At 46.2% G+C, this 17669-nt stretch overlaps 1 protein-coding gene and 1 pseudogene across 1 annotated transcript in view; one reads left to right on the top strand and one right to left on the bottom strand.

Moving 5' to 3' along the window:
* The window catches only part of ARHGAP23 (Rho GTPase activating protein 23), a 115510-nt gene that overhangs the window by 43494 nt on the left and 54347 nt on the right, over nt 1–17669 (top strand). Inside the window, exons 3-7 of the mRNA XM_066626944.1 lie at nt 332–356; nt 2376–2468; nt 5283–5361; nt 7843–7897; nt 14644–16246. Coding sequence (XP_066483041.1) covers nt 332–356; nt 2376–2468; nt 5283–5361; nt 7843–7897; nt 14644–16246 — 1855 coding nt within the window. The remainder of the gene's footprint in view (nt 1–331; nt 357–2375; nt 2469–5282; nt 5362–7842; nt 7898–14643; nt 16247–17669) is intronic.
* Nucleotides 9240–9361, bottom strand: LOC136654457 (5S ribosomal RNA; annotated as a pseudogene).

Genomic DNA, 17669 nt, shown 5'->3' with positions numbered 1-17669 from the left:
GCAGTTGCTGGGTCTTCCACAGCCTCTTTCTTGCCTTGCCAGCCCTGCAAGGCATTCTAATACCGACCTGCTTTTTTCACCATTGAATTTCCATTCAATTATTTTTCTAGTACTCCTAAAGGTCCTGGCAAGTACCCCTGGGGGGTACATATACACCATGTTGGAAACCACTGCTCTATAGGACAATGTTGAGATAGATAAAATCAACTGCAGGGAATCATTTGCTCCCCACATTCTCACCTTCTTTTGCTCTTTCTTTTCTTCCCCAACCCCCACTTATTTTTTTCTTAACCATCCTGACATGATTTAAAATTCTTTTTCTTTTTTTCAGGAGGAGGAAAATGGAAACCGAATGGGTATGTAGCTATGCATCTGTTACCTTACTTCAGAAGTGGGCTTCCATCTTGCATGGCTTACCCTCCCCCCCCCAAACTACCACCTTACCACTAACATCTGTGTGGCATTCTTTGTAAGGCAGAACCCTGTGGCAACACATTTGTGTTACTTCATTTGTAGTACATTGCAATATTATTTCTCAGATCTTAGATTTTTTCTCTCCAATCAAACCTTGAATTTGAAGTGATTCAGAAGGAGAGATGTATCAGTATCTCCTACTCACATGCTTGTTCTTTAGTCTTCTTTTTTCCTTCCTTTCTTTCCTCGAGCTGTTTGGTTCTGTCAGCAGTCATTAATTCTCAGTGCATTTCACTGGCTATTTTATTTCTTGGCCCACCATTCACCCTTGCATTCTGATAAAAAGTGTCAAAACCTTTTCTCCCCCATTTATTGAACTTTTGTCCCCTCCACCTCTGCAGAGCCCCTCAGGCCTAGACCCACAACCTCTGGACCCACACGCCCTCAGGCCTAGACTCACAACCACAGAGGTGCTCTCTTTAACACACACACCAACAACTACCTCTGTTCCTGTGAATCCTTCCTGGTAATTGGCCTAAGTCCTGTGATGTCATAGAAAGTTAGTTTTGAAGTGCAAGCAGGAAAATGATCAGAAGTGACCTAAAGAATAGTCCAAGGCTTGGAATTTTGGCCACACAAGAGCTGTGGTCTTACCTGTTGTGAAAGTTTCTCCAACAACTGGCAGATCTACAGTCTTCCTAGGAGCCCCTCGATCTCCCATTTTTTCTAAAGCTCCAAAACCCCTCTTCTAATTTCACCTTGATACTATTACAATCTTGCATTTACTTGTGCAGTTAGGTTGATATGTCCCTATTCCTCACACTCTAATCCAGTCTGACTTATAACCTCATCTGTGCTTGTCTGTTGAGAGAATGTGGCTTAGGACACAATCCTAACTGGGAGTTAGGCCAGCGCAAGTCCCTTGCACTTGCCCAGGTGGGTTGCAAATGTAAAACGCATTTGTGCCTCCCTGTGTGTCTGCTTGGTGGGCACAGGGACGTGTGCGGCTCACGGAGGCTGCATCCAGCCTCCGTGCCAACACAGAGGAACAACTGTGCCAGCCTAGCTTGGCCAATGCAGGGGTCTGGGGAGGGTGGGAAGGGGGTGGGGGGGGGGCGTTCCAGGCAGGGGAGGGTGTACAGAAGGCGGGTGACCAGGGAGTGGGAGGCGGGGCTGGGACCCAGCAGTTATTCTGGATCCCAACCCCATTCCCTGAGCAGCGAGGAGCAGCTCCAAGTTACTCTGTTCTCCTCGGACTTGCGTCACCTCCTGAGGTGGTGCAGGTCTGATGAAACCCATTGGGGCTGTGGGGGCTAACCCGGGGTAAGGGGAAGAGTTTCCCCTTGCCTCTGGCTTAACCAATTCTGGTCCCAATCTTGCGCTGGATACAGTGCAGGCCTCCTGAAGGGATGGGGGAGAACTATGATTTTGTCCAAGGTAATTGAATGGTGCCTTAGTCCGAAAACAGCCAAGTTACAGTTAATGTTGCTACTCCCTACTCCCGTCCCTGTTTGAAGGACAGGTCTGCAACTCCAGTGCCTTTAGGCGGGATTTTGAGCTGAGCAGATCTGATGCCATCAGAACGCATCACTGCTCTCTGTCTCTGATAGAAAACTTTTGTCTTTTCTGGGAGTGGCACTCAGTTACCCTTAAGGGGAAAGCACTGAGGGTTGCTGCTATCAGGGGACTGCTTGTATTCATGGGTGGCCCCAACTGCACACCCTTTTTGCCTGTGTCATACTATTCCCATCTTTTAGGGAAGGTTAGGCCTAGCTAAATATAGGTTCCTGGATAACTCATAATCAGCCTCCCAAGCAACTTGATATTTGCTGCCATGATTTTGTTCTTGAAGTCCTTTAGGGCTACTACAGAAGACCATGTAGATGATACAAGAATCATTAAGACTTCTAATGCCAAATTTCTCTCTGATACCACCTTCCTTTCTCCCCAACATCCTGCAGGCCCCACACGGAACCGTCTGGAACCCATGGACACCATCTTTGTGAAAAGTGTGAAGGAAGATGGTCCAGCACACCAGGCTGGTCTCCGGACAGGTGCGAGAAGGGACTGCGTTTTTTCCTTATGCTCCCGCACAGCTGTTTAAGCTGCCCTTAAAGAGTAGCAGAAGGAAAACCCAGAAAACTAATTCTCGTTATTGAACTATGGCAGCCCTGCCTTTATCTTTGGCTAAATTTAATAGACAAGTTCAGTTTTCTCATGCCTGAGCTGTTTCTTGTCCCAGCGCTAGTAAAACAGTGCTGTTAGGATATGTGCATGTTCCTTTCAGGGAAAGAACTCCTGGGGAAGGCTGGCTGACCTAGGGGAGTAGTTATGGTTACTGCACACATTCCCCTTCTCACTTTCCTTTTATTGGACCAGCAACTGAACAAGGAAAAAATGGAAGTTTGTATCTGCTGCTGCCGCCATCACAGGCTACTGAGACCAGACAGGGGAGGACCATGGGGGGGGGGGCAGAATCCCTTGCAAGACAGCACTGACTCTCAGGGTTTTTTAAATAAAAAATCAAACCCAAACTAGCATCTGCAGGGGAAGAAATGTGACAATCCGCTGAATTACCCATGAATATGGACCAGGCAGACCAACGGTCAAAATGTACATAGTTTATTAAAAGTTTAAAAGCAAAGGGAATGAAAAGATTGCCTAGGGAGGTGGTGGATTCTACTTCACTGGAGAGGCTCAACAAGCACCTGCTGGAGACGCTCTAGGAGGATTTCCTGCTACAGACTAGATGACCTTTTAGATCCCTTCCAACTCTATGATTCTAAACAACATGGGAAAAGAAAAGTGGTTAGTAAAAGTGCAAGCAGGTGGATTGAAAATGCCTGTGCTTGGTTGGAAAGTGTATTCCCCAGATGGATGTAGTAACCAGTAACGTCTAGCTGATGGAGCCGGGATGCTCCTCAAAACTAACAGCCCATAATCCCCCAAAGTGTCACTGAATCGACTGAGGGAAGTTTGCACACTGTGGCTGGAGTCACTTAGCAGACAACAAAAAGTCCCTGATTGTAATCTAGGTAGTCGGTCCCTAGTTTTAAGCAGCCCACATTTCTCAAGGAATTCCCATTCGTTTTGCTTGTGGGTGAGCAGGTGAGTATTCTGATCTGAGCGCCCAACAAATGGGTCACTCAGGTGTCTGGCAGAGAACAACTAAGACTTCCCTGTGAGCTGGGAAAGATATAACTTTGCTTTGACAAATAAGTCTGTTACCTAGTGGGTAAGGTAGCTCTGTTGCGAAGCAGAATAGCTGCTCAGATAGGAAGACAGACCCTGAATCCACCTCTAGCTCATGTTTGGAGAATAATGGAGTTTCCAAACAAAGGAGAAAGGATGCCCTGGCAGCTTTTTAGACTGCTCAACCTGCACAGGAATGTCTGGGGACTTACTCAACCTGCTCAACCTGCACAGGAACGTCTGGGGAATACAGTCTGGGGACTGTATTTTTGGACTTAGTGTCCAAAAATACAGAAAAATAGAGGGAAGACAAGGCTCTCATCACAATTCCCCAGGTTTTGCTATTTGTCCTTGTGCCTGCAATAGCAGCCCCAGAGACTTGGATCTGTTTGTGAAGCCCCAGTTGGCCCCTAATTTTCTCCACTCTTCCCATCCCGTGGTCCTCCACAGCCAATGATTGTTCCAGCTACAGCAAGGTGCTAAGCCTAAATTTGCCTGTACTGTTTGAAAGTTTTCTGGCTGAGTCTGATATAATTTCAGAAGCAGGAGGGTCTTGCTCAAAGTGGAGAATTTCCTGCTCAGTGAAGGAATACACTAGGAAAGAGCACAGCATAGTGGCTAAGTGTGTGAGCGATTAACCAGGAAGTTCCTGCTTCAGATTGCAGTGCTGCTCTGAACTCGCTGGGGGGCCTCAGGCAAGCCTTGATTTTTTTCAGCCCTCCCTGTGCAACAGGAGGGTAATAACAGTCTACCTTGCAGAAAGTGCTTCAGGAAAAGTAAATTAAAGTTTCATCATCATGATTTTTAGGTATTGGGTTGTAGCCAAAGAAAGTGAATCCTGACTAAGCACCTTTGAAATAGCTGGGGCTTAACCTAGTCACAACTAACTTGTCTCGCTGATTTTGACAGATGTTAGTCATCACAACTAGCTTAAATCTCAGCGATTTCAAAAGGTTTTACAGCCAATCCTAGGCATGTCTACTCAGAAGTAAGTCTCATTATGGTCAATAGGGCTTGCTCCCAGGTAAGTGTGGATAGGATTATAGTCTTAGGGCCAAATCACGCAAACGTGCCTTACAGAGCTGTGCTGCGGACCACAGGATTGGGCTCTGAGTCAGTATTCACTATCTTTGGATACATCCCAGTATAATAATACACCTCCACCGCCCTCCGCCCGCCCAGAAACACCTCCCTCCCGCCTCCTCCACGCCCCCCCAGCCTACCTTCACCGCTTGTGTCAGCGCAGGTGCGCTGACACAAGCGGCGGCGAGGAAGCTGCCATGGAGGCTTCTGCTGGCCTCTGTGCGTCACAGAGCTTCCTCTGACACAGCTTCCTCCCAAGGAGGTGCAAATGTGCTTTACGGCACATTTGCGACCCTCCCAGGGCACTTACGCCGGCCTACATGCCGGTTAGGATTGTGCCCTCAGTCTTTGTTTAATGAAGAATTTAGGTCACCAGAGCACCGAACGTTTTTTGGTGGTGGGGAGTGCATATATTATCTCTATCCTGTATCTATAACCAGTTACAATCAGTTATAACCTTTATCTATAACAAGTATCTACTGTATTTTAGATGTTCCTTTCTAAAACACTTCATCCACCCTTTGCCTTGAACAGTATTCTTGTACCTCGTATTCATTTGTGTATTGGGGGATGGGGCTTTCTCTCTTCTGCAGGAGATCGTCTTGTCAAGGTAAATGGCGAGAGCATCATTGGGAAAACCTACTCACAGGTCATTGGCCTCATACAGAACTGGTGAGTACTTTTCCACCATCTCACCTCTATGTGCCTTTCAGGAATGCTGGTTTTGGTGCACAGACATTAAGACATTGGGGGTAAGGAAGGCTGGGTTTAACCAATGCTGGTAGGTTGGATACCTGACTTAAGATCACAGTCCTCATGCCCTCCTTTTTATTTTTTTGGCTTTTTTAAAAAGCAAAGTTTGCAGATGTTTAGAGAAGAAAGAGTATTAAAGGTATCCGTTTTAGCAGCTGGAAGAATTCTGTGTAACTCCAAAAGGTTGCTGAGATGATTTGATAAACCCCAGATGAAAGCATGAGAATTATGAAAATGCTTGTGTTTGCAACACCACTAGTGGCCTAGAACAGGGGTCTCCAAACTTTTTGGCCAGAGGGCCGCATCAAATATCTGGCGTGGTGTGGAGGGCAGGAAAAAAAATTTAAATATAAAATTTAAATAAATAGAGATAGAACTTAGATGAGTGAATGAATGAATGAATGGGCTCATTCATTCAACCTCTCTGGCCCTCAGAACACCCTCTAGAGACAATCAGAGCACAGTTCTGGTCATGTTCAGTTGAGGGGTCCAGAGGCTTTCAGGGGACAAGAGGTTGGATGCGAGCCAGAAAGAGGCTCGCTGTGGGCTGCATCTGGCCCCCGGGCCAGGGTTTGGAGACCCCTGGTCTAGAATGTAAAACTACGTATGTGTGTTTCTTAGAAAAGATACAATGGCTTGCCATACCTTGTTGTCTGACCTGGATGTATTTGGCATTCAAATTTGTGTCTAATTAGCCTTCAGGTTGTATCTGGGATATGGGGAGGCAGACCTGACTTGAGAAGAGAACCTCAATATATAACCACTGGGGAACTTGCAGAATGAAATAAATTTGGCTAGGAACACCACACAGACAGATAAGTTGACCGAGGTGCGCGCAGCCACATCGTGCCTGGCCCAGAAAAACCAAAAATTTTGCTCTTTGAATGAGTTGGAAGTGTAAGCAGAGTTTTTTACAAAATTTTCTCATTTTTGTCTTGTGGCCCCCTTCCTGGTTGCATGAGAGCTTTTGAGAGGAAGTGGAGCTGAAAAAATCCTGGTTGCTGTGAAATCTAGTGCTGGAATTTTGAAATATTTTTTTCCATCTCTCATGGAAAGGAACAGTCGACTTTTTCCACCTAAGGTTTAAAAAGAAAAGAGCAAAAATGAAATGTAGGATGGGAGAAACAGGGAGTGGTGCAACCAGGACTCGGCAATGAGGGGAAGAGGAACGCTTGCCAGTGATAACTGTACTGTTCTGTATTTCTCTTTGAGTACATTCTAGTCACTGAGTGTCCACTGTGAGCCAAGAAATCAGGTTCAGAGAGCCAAGATGGTGTAGTGGTTTGGGGTCCATGGGGTCCAAAGGATAGAGTCATGGATGCGGACCCAGGGTCAAATTTCAGCTCAGTGACAGATTCAGTAGGTGATAAGTCACTTTCCCTCTGGCTGCTTCTTCAGGAAAAAGTGCGATTTGTCCAGAAAAAGCAGATCTGCTATGTACGTAGAAGGACCAAAGTTCAGTCTCTGGGACTTCCATTTGAAATGCTTTCCATTTGAAAGCAGAGTTAGGAAAGATCTCGGAGACCTGGTGAGCGACTGCTAAGTCAGACTAGGCAGCCCTGAACGTGAGTGACTATTAATGTGCTAAAGCAGCTCCTTGCATTTTGCAGTTGGCTCTTTGATTTCCTCTCATCATCTCTCTTTGCAGATGAGCTGCCTCTCGGTTCTTGATCCAAACTGGTTCTTGATCCAAACCATTTTCATGGGGATGTGAGTGAGGGCTGGGGGTAGTCTTACCAACATCTGCCCTGCCCTTTAAGTCAGAGGTAGACTACATTTTGTGTGCCAATGTGTTTACCAGCATCACTGCCAGGAAAGAAATGTAGCAGGAAAAGCAGCAACAATGGTGTGTGTGTGTGATTTTTGAGCAGCCTGTGATTATATGGTTAAGCTGTATTCAAAACTTTAGGCTTCTAAGTCCATTTTCATTAAAACAAAAAACTCGGAACCATAAAGACTGGTTCATTTCAGGTGTTTGTAGCATGTGGCTTGCCCTTTGTTTGCCCCTCCTCAGGGGGAGAGTGACCTGATCAAGGTTCAAGGTGTGAAAACTTCCCAGCCCAATAGCTCTTTAACCTAGCAATGTTGGCTATAGCAGTGGCCATTGGAATGAGTTGCCAAAGGAGATGCTGTGAGTTTTTTCATATTCTGGTTACGTTAAATGTTCTGTTGTGCATAATAGTATCTAATAGCCTGATGCCTTTGTGTTGATTTTGGGAAAGGAAATATGGTATGTACTCAAGAGTCAGGCTGCATGTGCTCTCTCTCTCTCTCTCTCTCTCTCTCTCTCTCTCTCTCTCTCTGTCTCTGCGTGAGAGAGAGAGAACAGTATTTGTTGACAGTGAAGCAGCCCAAATTTGTTCTAGTTTTACAAAAAAAAATTCCTTCTTTCCTCTGCAGTGAAGATGCTTTGGAACTCTCTATCATGCCCAAAGATGAGGATATTCTGCAACTGGTGAGTGCTTTGCTTGGGGGGGGGGGGGATGCTCTCCTAGTACTTTCCTGAGCAGGTGGAGCTTAGACACATGAACAAGTCCCCATGTTGTTTATGGAGCTTGGAATCCTTTGAGAGCCTAATGAAAGGTTACGTGCAAATGTGTATAACCTAAGCCTCAGTAGCTGCTGTTAAAAAAGGAAAAAAGAAAATGCAGCTTCAAATGGGGGAAATTTTTTAGCAGAATAATGGTGGGCCATTTTGTAGGGCCATGGTTACCCCTTCCCCTTGATGTCTAATCCTAATTCCTTCCAGCTGCTTTTTCCCCAAGGGGTTCCAAGTGCATTCTTACCCTCACAAATACATATTTTGAACCCCATGTTAGTGGTTTACGGGGAGGGGGGGAGAAGCTGGGAGTGGGGTGCAATTGGATCAGAGAAGTCTTGGATACTGGAATAATTAAACATCTATCTTTCCCTAACTTTTGTCATTTCTCTGCTTTAAATTGTTCCTTCCCAAAGCTCCTTTTCATTTCGTTTTTGCATAGTCGTTCCCAAAGATTCACAGGCTATCTTGAAGGCTAATTGATTTATTGGAGCAAAAACTTTTTGTAGGGCCATGGTTGTACTTTTCTTGTTGTAAACAAATACAGTACATAAATAGCAAGTTTAGGATTTATATAGATCAGTGATTTTCAATTTTTTTCATCTCATGGCATACTGACAAGACACTAAAATTGTCAAGGCACAGCATCAGTTTTTTGACAATTGACAAGGCACACCACACTGATAGTAGTGGCTCACGTCTCCCAGTAACCCTACTAACAAATGATTGTCCCCCAAATGCCCGCAGCACACCTGCAGTCTGTTCACGGCACACCAGTGTGCCATGGCACAGTGGTTGAAAATGGCTGATATAGATCTTTCTGAGTGTTCAAGGGATTTCATATATACAGTATCCCCATAATTCTTACAACAGTCCTGTGAGGTGAGTCACTGTTATTATTCCCGTATTACTGGTAGGGGATTGAAGCTGCAACAAGAGCAGCATACCTGCGTCTATCAAAAAAGTCTGTGGGAGCTGAAGTGGGAACTTCTCAGCTCACTGTTGTCTGCCACTATGCTCCAGCTAGGACTCAGGGTACATCTGTGTAGGTCTTTTAGGATGTGCATGTGGGAAATTGTGTGAGATCATTTATTTGCACTGGTCCACAAGCTATATATGCCAGAGCTTGTTATATCTAGTAAGTTATAGCATAGTTATATCAGATCCTAATGGATTCTACTGATTGTTATTGAGGTTGCATGTACGTATGTATCTGTGTAGTAGTTGGCAACCTTCAGTCTCGAAAGACCATGGTATAAGCCTACAGCACCTGGTATTCCCAGGCGGTCTCCCATCCAAGTACTAACCAGGCCTGACCCTGCTTAGCTTCCAAGATCAGACAAGATCAGGCATGTGCAGGGTAACAGTATCTGTGTATGTGTGTATGCATATATGAGATTGAGAGAGAGAGAGAGAGAGAGAGAGAGAGAGAGAAGATCCGTGCCAAGAAAAGCTAAATTCACAACTTGTATATATTATGCAAATGAAGTAAACATGCTTAGTGTATTGGCTGATTTCAGAGTTGGCAATAAGCATTCATCTGGTTGCCACTGGCAGCCTGGAACAGTTGCTCTGGTGAGTGATAGTGGTGGGCTTTTTTTCCTTTCGCCACGCCTACACGGGTAGCAGCAGTGATTCTATGTGCCATCCCCTGGCACATTCTAAAGAAGACAAGAGCAACTGGGAGAAAGATCAGGCATTGCGAAAGCTGCTGCTAACTATGGAGGCATAGCAAAGGGGGGGGAAGCTAGGAACATTATCAACACTCCTCAAGCACTGCTGAAGCTGCCACTTCCAGCAGGTGATGACCAAGAAAATGTTTTTAAAGAGATAAGGGGGAAAAAAAAACTCACCACTGCCTTCAATAAGGTGGAGAGTTTAAATTTGCGAGTGAGGAGATTTTGTTACCTTAACAAGAAGCCTGGCCTATTTTTTTTTCCATAAATCGATGTTGCTTCTGCTGGTTATGGAAGGTCCAAGGCACTGAAGTCTTCTTTTTCTGCATCCCAAATGACTGGAAGTCTTTCTTAATTGTGCCCTTGGCTTATGTGGTGGCACACCCTTTGAAACCTGTCTTGGAACATGAAGGGCTAGAAACTTGCTTTTCCCCAAATAAGAGCCACTATTCCTAGAGGGATGAAGTTTGCACCCTGTAGCGCCCTCTTCACTTCCACGGTGCAGTCACTGAATTGTGGAAGATATATTGCTTTATATGAGACACCTTTAATTTGCACAGTGTCTCTCTTTCCTGTGTTTGTCATTGGGTCTGTCCTGTGCGGTGAGTCAGTGTTGCTCCCAGTGGGCATGTGTGGCAACCTGAGCTACATAACTTGCCCAAAGCCTCCCGCTGTGCCCAAACCCTCAACCTCGGTTTGCTTTTGGTAGAGAGGGAGCGATATAGGCCTCCCCTTTCAGGATCGGTAAGACAACAATGGTAATGCGTTTTGCAAATGAGAAGGGCCATACAAAATTGGTAGCAGGATTAATGATAATCCTGCTAATGTAGAATGCTGCATAGTAAAATCAGCCCAGGCCTCTATAAGCTTCCCTCCTCAACCAGCACCTCCAAAGTCTAATTTAAGTGCTGTTGGGAGGTGCCCAGGTGGCTAGGAATTGCAAATATCCAAGTGGAGGGAGTCCGACAGGTATGAGGCCTTTGCCATTAATGCATCTCCAAGAGCCCTCATCATACAGGCGTAGTAGAAGGAATAATTAGTAGGGTGTTCCTTACAGGTCTGAAGGTTTGTGGCAGGCCATAGGAGAAGAGGCAGTCCTGAAGGGGGGGAGGCTCTGTTCTGCAGCATAACCAACACCACAGAGAAGTAAGTGCCCCCCCCAACTAGTAGCTGCCCTCCTTGCTTAGATGTACTGCTGAACCTTAAGCTGAAAATATGCAGTTACAGCAATATTTTGGATAGCTCAGATGGTGCATTCCTTAAAAACTGAGCATGATGTGAAACAGTGCTACTTGGACACTCATTGACCTACTGAGTGGAAAGTGGGCACTGATTGGCCCAGTATGTAACGCTCCCATTGGATAGAATGGCTGTCAGTTATGCCAGGACAAAAAGCACTGTAACAAATTGGGCTAGAGCACTGTTTTTCAACATTTGTCCTCTGCCCTGCTACTTCACACATTTGAAGTACTATTTGAAGTACTACTTCTGGGTTGGGAGGCCTGATGTGATGTGACAGGCACCAGTAAGAGGCTCAGGGTGGATGGGAGGGCTTTTTCGAGCATGGAAAAGCATGTTTTGGAGACTCCTACCACTGTTTGTTTTGTTGCATTCCTGGTCTTGCTGCTTGACCGCAATTGTCCAGGGGTCCCGTAAGTACCACCTTACACCACCTCAAGCATCACTGGTGGTCCCTGTACCACTGGTTGAGAAACACTTGTTGAGAAACACTGAAGGAAGCTGCATTTTTGACGGTATACCTATATTTTCCTTTGAAAATCTAGCACGTGGAACAAAGCTTCCCCACCCCCCAAAATGGACCTTGCCTTTTGGTACCCTGCCTTAGTATTTTTTTTCTCTTTTCCAGACAGAACTCCTAAAGTTAGAAATCTATTTTTCTTGTATAACCCTTGCAGATGGTGAGGCTAAAAAAGCAAAGTCTGTGCCACTGAGCAGTGAGGCCTTAAGTTAGGGAGCACAGCAACTTGGCCATGGCCAGGATGTAAAATAAACAAAACTCAAAGAGATGTGAAAGCAGAATGTGTGAAATATTTTTCTTCCTCTCACAATATCTGAAGGAAAATGTTTTCTTTGCAAGTGAAAATGTGAGCAAAATTTTCATCACACCTTGTTTAAAATGTGAAAGAACTACTCTGTGTGGGTGTGAGCGGGCGTTAGAGGAGGGGAAAAGCAAATTGCTGGAGCTTGCCAGCCAAAACTTGGGCATCCCTGCTTTGCAAGGCTGAAGCCATTTAAGGCTTTTTGGACTCAACGTAGCACTTTGAATTATGCTGTGAAGTCAACAGGGAGGCAGTGACATTGCAGAAGCATTCATACTCGCAAGCTGCCCTCGTTCAGTTTAGGAGTTTCACCAAGTGCTTCTTGATCAGTAGCTGAAGCCTGGGATGCAGCAACCTAGCTGAAGATGCAGTGACTCCCACTCCAGGTGCAAGGAGCCAGTCACCCAAAGTTTCTTTTGCTTCTCCACATCTGTTTCCAAAGGAACCTTTGTGTGGATTTTCCCCTGCCCCGGTGCCTCACAGGGGTGTGTCGGCATTCCTGTGGTGCGAAAGCCGGCTTGGCCAGCCAATGAGAGAGCCCCGGGTTACAGAGTGACTCTTGACAGGATGCAAAGCGCAAGGAATTCTCAGCTTTCTTCATCCCTCCCACATCGGGACGTCCCAATTTAAGAAAAAAAAGAGAGAAAGAAGAGTAAAACTTGAAAGGAAAGATTGAGAAAGAGAGGAAATTAGGCTGGGACGTCAGAGGTTCCCAGGGGAAAGGAGAGTTGGGTTTTTTTTTTGAAGAAGGGAAAGAGAGAGCAACAAAGACAGAGGACTGTAAACAGACCGGCAAAGGAGTCAAAGGTAATCATTTTATACTATATGCATCCCATCTCTGTCAAAAATAAAACATTGTGGCTCTCCGTAATTGGGCAGGTATTGGCCTGAAATGAGAGAACTTTTTTCTGACGGGCAAAAATGTCTTGATTCTTACCTAAGTGGCAAGAGGGCAGGGTTTTACCCATCATAGCACCTAGCATAGGGTTGAAAAGAGATATTGATTTACTTGCCACAGCGCCCGAGTATTGGCAAGGGCAGGGGATGAGGGTTGAAAATGTAACTTACCACTACAGGAGCTGCTTTCAAGCAAGGAACGAAAACGTGTGTATATCCTTTCACTAACCAACTTTGCTTTCTTTCTGTCTTGTCTTGACGTCTTAAAAAGGAAGGTTTTGCTGCCCCTTTAAGCTGAGGCCTGGTTTCAAATATAGCTCCTTTTTTGGATCTTGGCAAGTCCCTGGCCAGAAATGTGGTTTTGTCTAACGGGCAGGATTCCAGTGTGACAGCAGGGCTCGGTCAGGCGCAGTACAGATATTTTTTGGTCCTTATGGTGGCGTCTGAGCATTTTTGCTACCTAGCAGAGGTCTTTTGGGAGATGCGTGGGTGAGTGGATAAAGATTTAAGAATTACACACACATGCTGAAAATGGAGGGTAGAATCTGTGCCTGTCCTTCCGGACCCCATCCCTTCACCAGTCTGACCTGGCTTCACTCACTGAGGAGTTGCCGCTTGTGTTTAACTATACGCATTACATTCTGGAATCCTATCTCAGCCTGCAATGCATCAGATCAGGGCATGGATCAGGAGACCTCTAAGGAACACACAGAAGTGAAATTGCTCAGACTTTTCTTTTAAGACACAGCAGTATTATTTGTCCTCCATCCCTGACAAAGGAGTTTGCAGTCTATTGTTGATAATATGGAACATCCATTTCTTGTCAGTACTTCAGCTGCTATCAACTCTCTTGTTTTTCCCCCCGGCAAATGCCCAGTTTTATTTTCTGTTTTCAAAGAGAATCTGCTTTTTTTTTTTTTTGGAGGAGTGACTTTGTGTTAAGGTTAGAGGCAAATATTTATTGTGATGTGGATGAAAGAAGAAAAAAAATGAAAGCATAATGTGCATCTCAATCTTTAATTTCTTATTTGATGTCTGCCTGACATCAGTAGAACTTATGCTTTCAGCAAGGTTTGCTCCAGGTTTTGGAGCAAGACTGCTTAGTGTCACTCTTTCCTCCAGTAAGCCCCACACTCCTTGGCAACACTGCCCATTTGGTTACCCAGAAAGTTGGCAGCTGAGTGGCATGGGATGACAACCTCCTGCTGTTGCTATCTGCTTTGCCCAACCAGAGAGCCAGTGTGCAGAGGACACAACTGAGGAACACAGTGGTTATGGGTCAGAGGTTCCTCTCTCACTTCTCTGCTACCGTGGCAATCAGAATTTGGGAACATGTGTTTACTGTGGGGATAAAATGTAATTGTTCCTTTTTGAAGTGCTAAGCTCATGATGGGCAGGGCAAGGGAGTGAAGAGGATTTGTCTGACATAAACATACACATATTTTATGGTTTAAAAACCATGCAAGCCCCCTGACCACCAGCCATTGCCTGAACTGCTATGATGTGAAGTTGTGGGGGAAGACAATTCGTTTTGGAATCCTGAAAAATCAATCAAGTGTGGTTTAAGGGAAATGAAAGTGATTTTTAGCTGGGGGGGGGGGGGAACACTTCATTCACAGTCAGATTTTTATTTTTACTTCAGAGTGTATGAGTGTTTGCATATAGCCCACTTCAGCAATGAACTTTGCTAGAGAGATACTTTGAATCTTCCTCAAAACATACTGCCTGCATTAATTGTTACTAAAGCTGCTGCTCTGTCCATATCGGTCTTCTGTTGCCTCTGAACTGGCAACTGGATAGCCAAGCAAAAAACTTCTGGGACCAGAACTGACCCAGAGCTGCCCCTAGAAGATAATGCCAGTGGGCACACCATGTATACTCAATGCTTTTTTCATCTTAGAAAACAGATTTTATGCCTGTACCTTGTGACTCATATCTGACTTCCCTGGAACGGGTAAAAAAGTTAACTCTTGACAACTCAGCTTTCTGTCCACTCCTTTCCCATACTTTTTCATTTTCTCTTTCCCAGGCGTATTCTCAAGATGCCTACTTGAAGGGCAACGAACCGTACTCTGGAGTGGCCCAGAGCATCCCTGAACCACCACCCATATGCTACCCTCGCAAAACCTACCCGTTCCAGTCGAGGTCCTCCCCCCAGGATGTCTCAACAGCTGAGACATACCAGAGGCAACAGGCGGACAACAGACAGCTCTACCATTCAGGGTCCTCAGGCCCATCTTCTCCCTTGAACAGCACTGCAGTCCACAGAACCCCTCCTAGTGTCTGGGCTGAGTCCACACAGAACTTCACTAGCAACCATTCCAGCCCTGCCCACCGCACAGAGGAGATCCAATATGGAATGACTCAAAGGGTACCAGTCACAAGACCCCTCCCACCTTCTGGCTCCTTCTCCCGCTACTCCAACAGCAGCTGCCCGGGTTCTATACCCTCCTCATTGCCTGAGAGGTACTGTGCCCCTCCCGCTCCCTCTATGCCCAATCACGCCTGTTATGGGGCCCCTAAACGCCTCCCTGACCACCGTCCTCATGGTGGGTTGAAGGACACAACCCGTGAGGGCCGGCCCTCCCGGGACTGCATTGGGGCCGACCCCAAACCTGTCAGCCGTCTAGAATGCCAACAGGCCTTGTCCAACTGGATCTCCAGCCAAGTGCCCCGGCGAAGCTCCTCGGAGGAGCGCCACTGTGCCATGCCACCTCGCTACCGGAGCGTCTCACAAGACCGTCTGGGGGACGCCCCATCCTCCCGGGGTTGGCCTCATAGTGCTTCCCAAGACACCTTAATCCAACCACCTGCCCAGGATGTTTGGAGTTACCGGGCTAGGTCAGATAACTACCTGGTGAAATACGGACAATCTTTGGAAACTCTTGAACAGGGTGGTTTGGTCTCTCCCAGGTATGAGAGGTGCATGTGGCCGCCAGACAGGTTTTACAGGCACGGGCAAATTAACCGAGCCCAGCCTAATCACCCAGGTTCCTATATTCCTTCTGCCTCTTCCAGGGATCCGCCTCCTGTGCACGTTCAAAAACACCCTTCCCAACCCAACCTCCAGAGCATTGAGGACTCTGGGTATATTGGTTACCGAAGCTACAGCCCCTCATTCCAGCGCAGGACTGGCTTGCTCCATGCCCTTTCTTGCCGGGACGCTACATTTGGTAACCTTCCCACCTTTAATATTTCTCAAAGGCAAGGAAATCACTCAACGCCACCTTACCTTGAGAGGCCTTTGCCTACCGCCATGAATTCAAGTGCCCCCACTCCTTTCTCAGAACTTCCATCGGATAGTAGCCCTGAGATCCCCAAGGACCAAAGATCAGCCAAACAGGATGACAGTGTGAAACCTCTTGAGCGAGCTTCTCCACCTCAGGCCACAGAACGGTTGCAACCTGAGGCCGAGGAGAGGAGGGACGAGGTGGTTCTCCGGCAAAAGCCGCCAACTGGACGCAAAATGCTTCCCCCTGCGAGACAGATGAACTTTGTGTTCCCGGATGACATGAAGGAAACAGACATTTGCGACCCGCCTCCACCGGCGCTGGCAGCCGGTAAAGAAAGTAAGCGAGGAGTGGCTCCATTGGCCACGCCCGAGGATTCACTAGCATCCATCCCATTTATTGGTGAGTAGAAAATACAGATTACTGGACTTTAGAAAGAAGTGTTGGGCCTGTATAGGATTGCTCCTGTGTTTTCCCTACCATGAAATTTCAAGATAAGATTAAAGAATTAGACAAGATGAGTGAAATTTCTCAGGAAAATTCTGCACTTCTATAGACTAGTGGCTGCCAGTATCTTGGCATTCTGTCTCCTCCAAGTGAGGTCTCCATCAATGGGGTGAAGAGGTGGGAAATCTGCTTTGGGCAAGTTGGAGGGAACTGAAGTGTGGTGAATCCACACTGGGCAGAAGGTAAGACTAGCTGATGTTTGAGTTCCTTTTAGCTATGAGAGTCTGCAGTGTGACTTTTTTTTTCCCACTCTGGAAAGCTCAATCTGTTGAGATGGATACAGAGGAAGAGGCGGTGGTGGTGGTTTGGGCGGTTTGGGCAGGTAGGCGAGATGGAGACATCCATTCAGAGGAAATTAAAGGTGTTGTTGACTGCCTTGTAATGTACGTTGCTATAATGCACATAATCTTTGAACAAGGTAGCTTGTGTCACTTTTGTATCTGTCTGCCTGCTCTTTTAGTAGCTGGCTAATAAACAGAAGTGAAACCCTTGTTTGTACAGCTGGGAGCTCTCCCGGTTGCAAAATAAATTATCCCCAGTCTTCATTGGTGCTGTTTTCTTCAATTGCTGTATTTTACCATAATTTTGCTTCCCTGTATTTTGCTTCCCTGTCGTCGTCCCCCTTTCTCAGAGTGGAGAAGGACTTCCTTGAATGGTTTGTTTCTCCCACTCCAGACAGACAGGACTACAGAAGTGAGGCGTTTTTGAGGCAAATGGGAGGAGCTATTCTTCCGCTTTGTTCCTGTCTTGCTCCAGAGAACTGGACTGTAATGCACCTTGTTGGTTGTCTTCACTTCATAGATCTTTAGTTTCTCAGTAGTTAGTTTCTGAGGAGTCTTGGTGTCAGGGGTCTCTAGCTTCTCAAGAGTCTTAGAGTGTTGCTGCATCTTTTTTTCTGTAACCTTTTAATGAGGTCTAGAGGAGGAACAGGTTAGTTAGCCCCGTGAGGGCTAACTCAGCCTAATCATGGTGGTATCCTGCAGATGCCTGATCTTGTCTGATCTCAGAAGCTAAGCAGGGTCAGCCCTGGTTAGTACTTGGATGGGAGACCGCCTGGGAATGCCGGGTGCTGTAGGCTTCTACCATAGTCTTTCGAGACTGAAGGTTGCCAACCAACCTTATCTGAAGACACAAAAGGAGCCTTAGATTCTCTGATTTCGTGGCAAAAGAAGACAGAAGCCACCCCACTGAGGTGAAGGCAAAGCCCACATGAGTATAAATGTGAGTGTGTGGTTAACAGATACCCTCAGAATTAGCAGCACTGTCCTCTCCCAGCCAAGACAAGTAGCTTGTTTTTAGAGCTCACAGGGCTAACTTG

Source organism: Tiliqua scincoides, chromosome 5 (assembly GCF_035046505.1).
Source record: "Tiliqua scincoides isolate rTilSci1 chromosome 5, rTilSci1.hap2, whole genome shotgun sequence".
Lineage (NCBI taxonomy): Eukaryota > Metazoa > Chordata > Lepidosauria > Squamata > Scincidae > Tiliqua > Tiliqua scincoides.
This window is presented reverse-complemented; position numbering and strand designations above follow the sequence as displayed.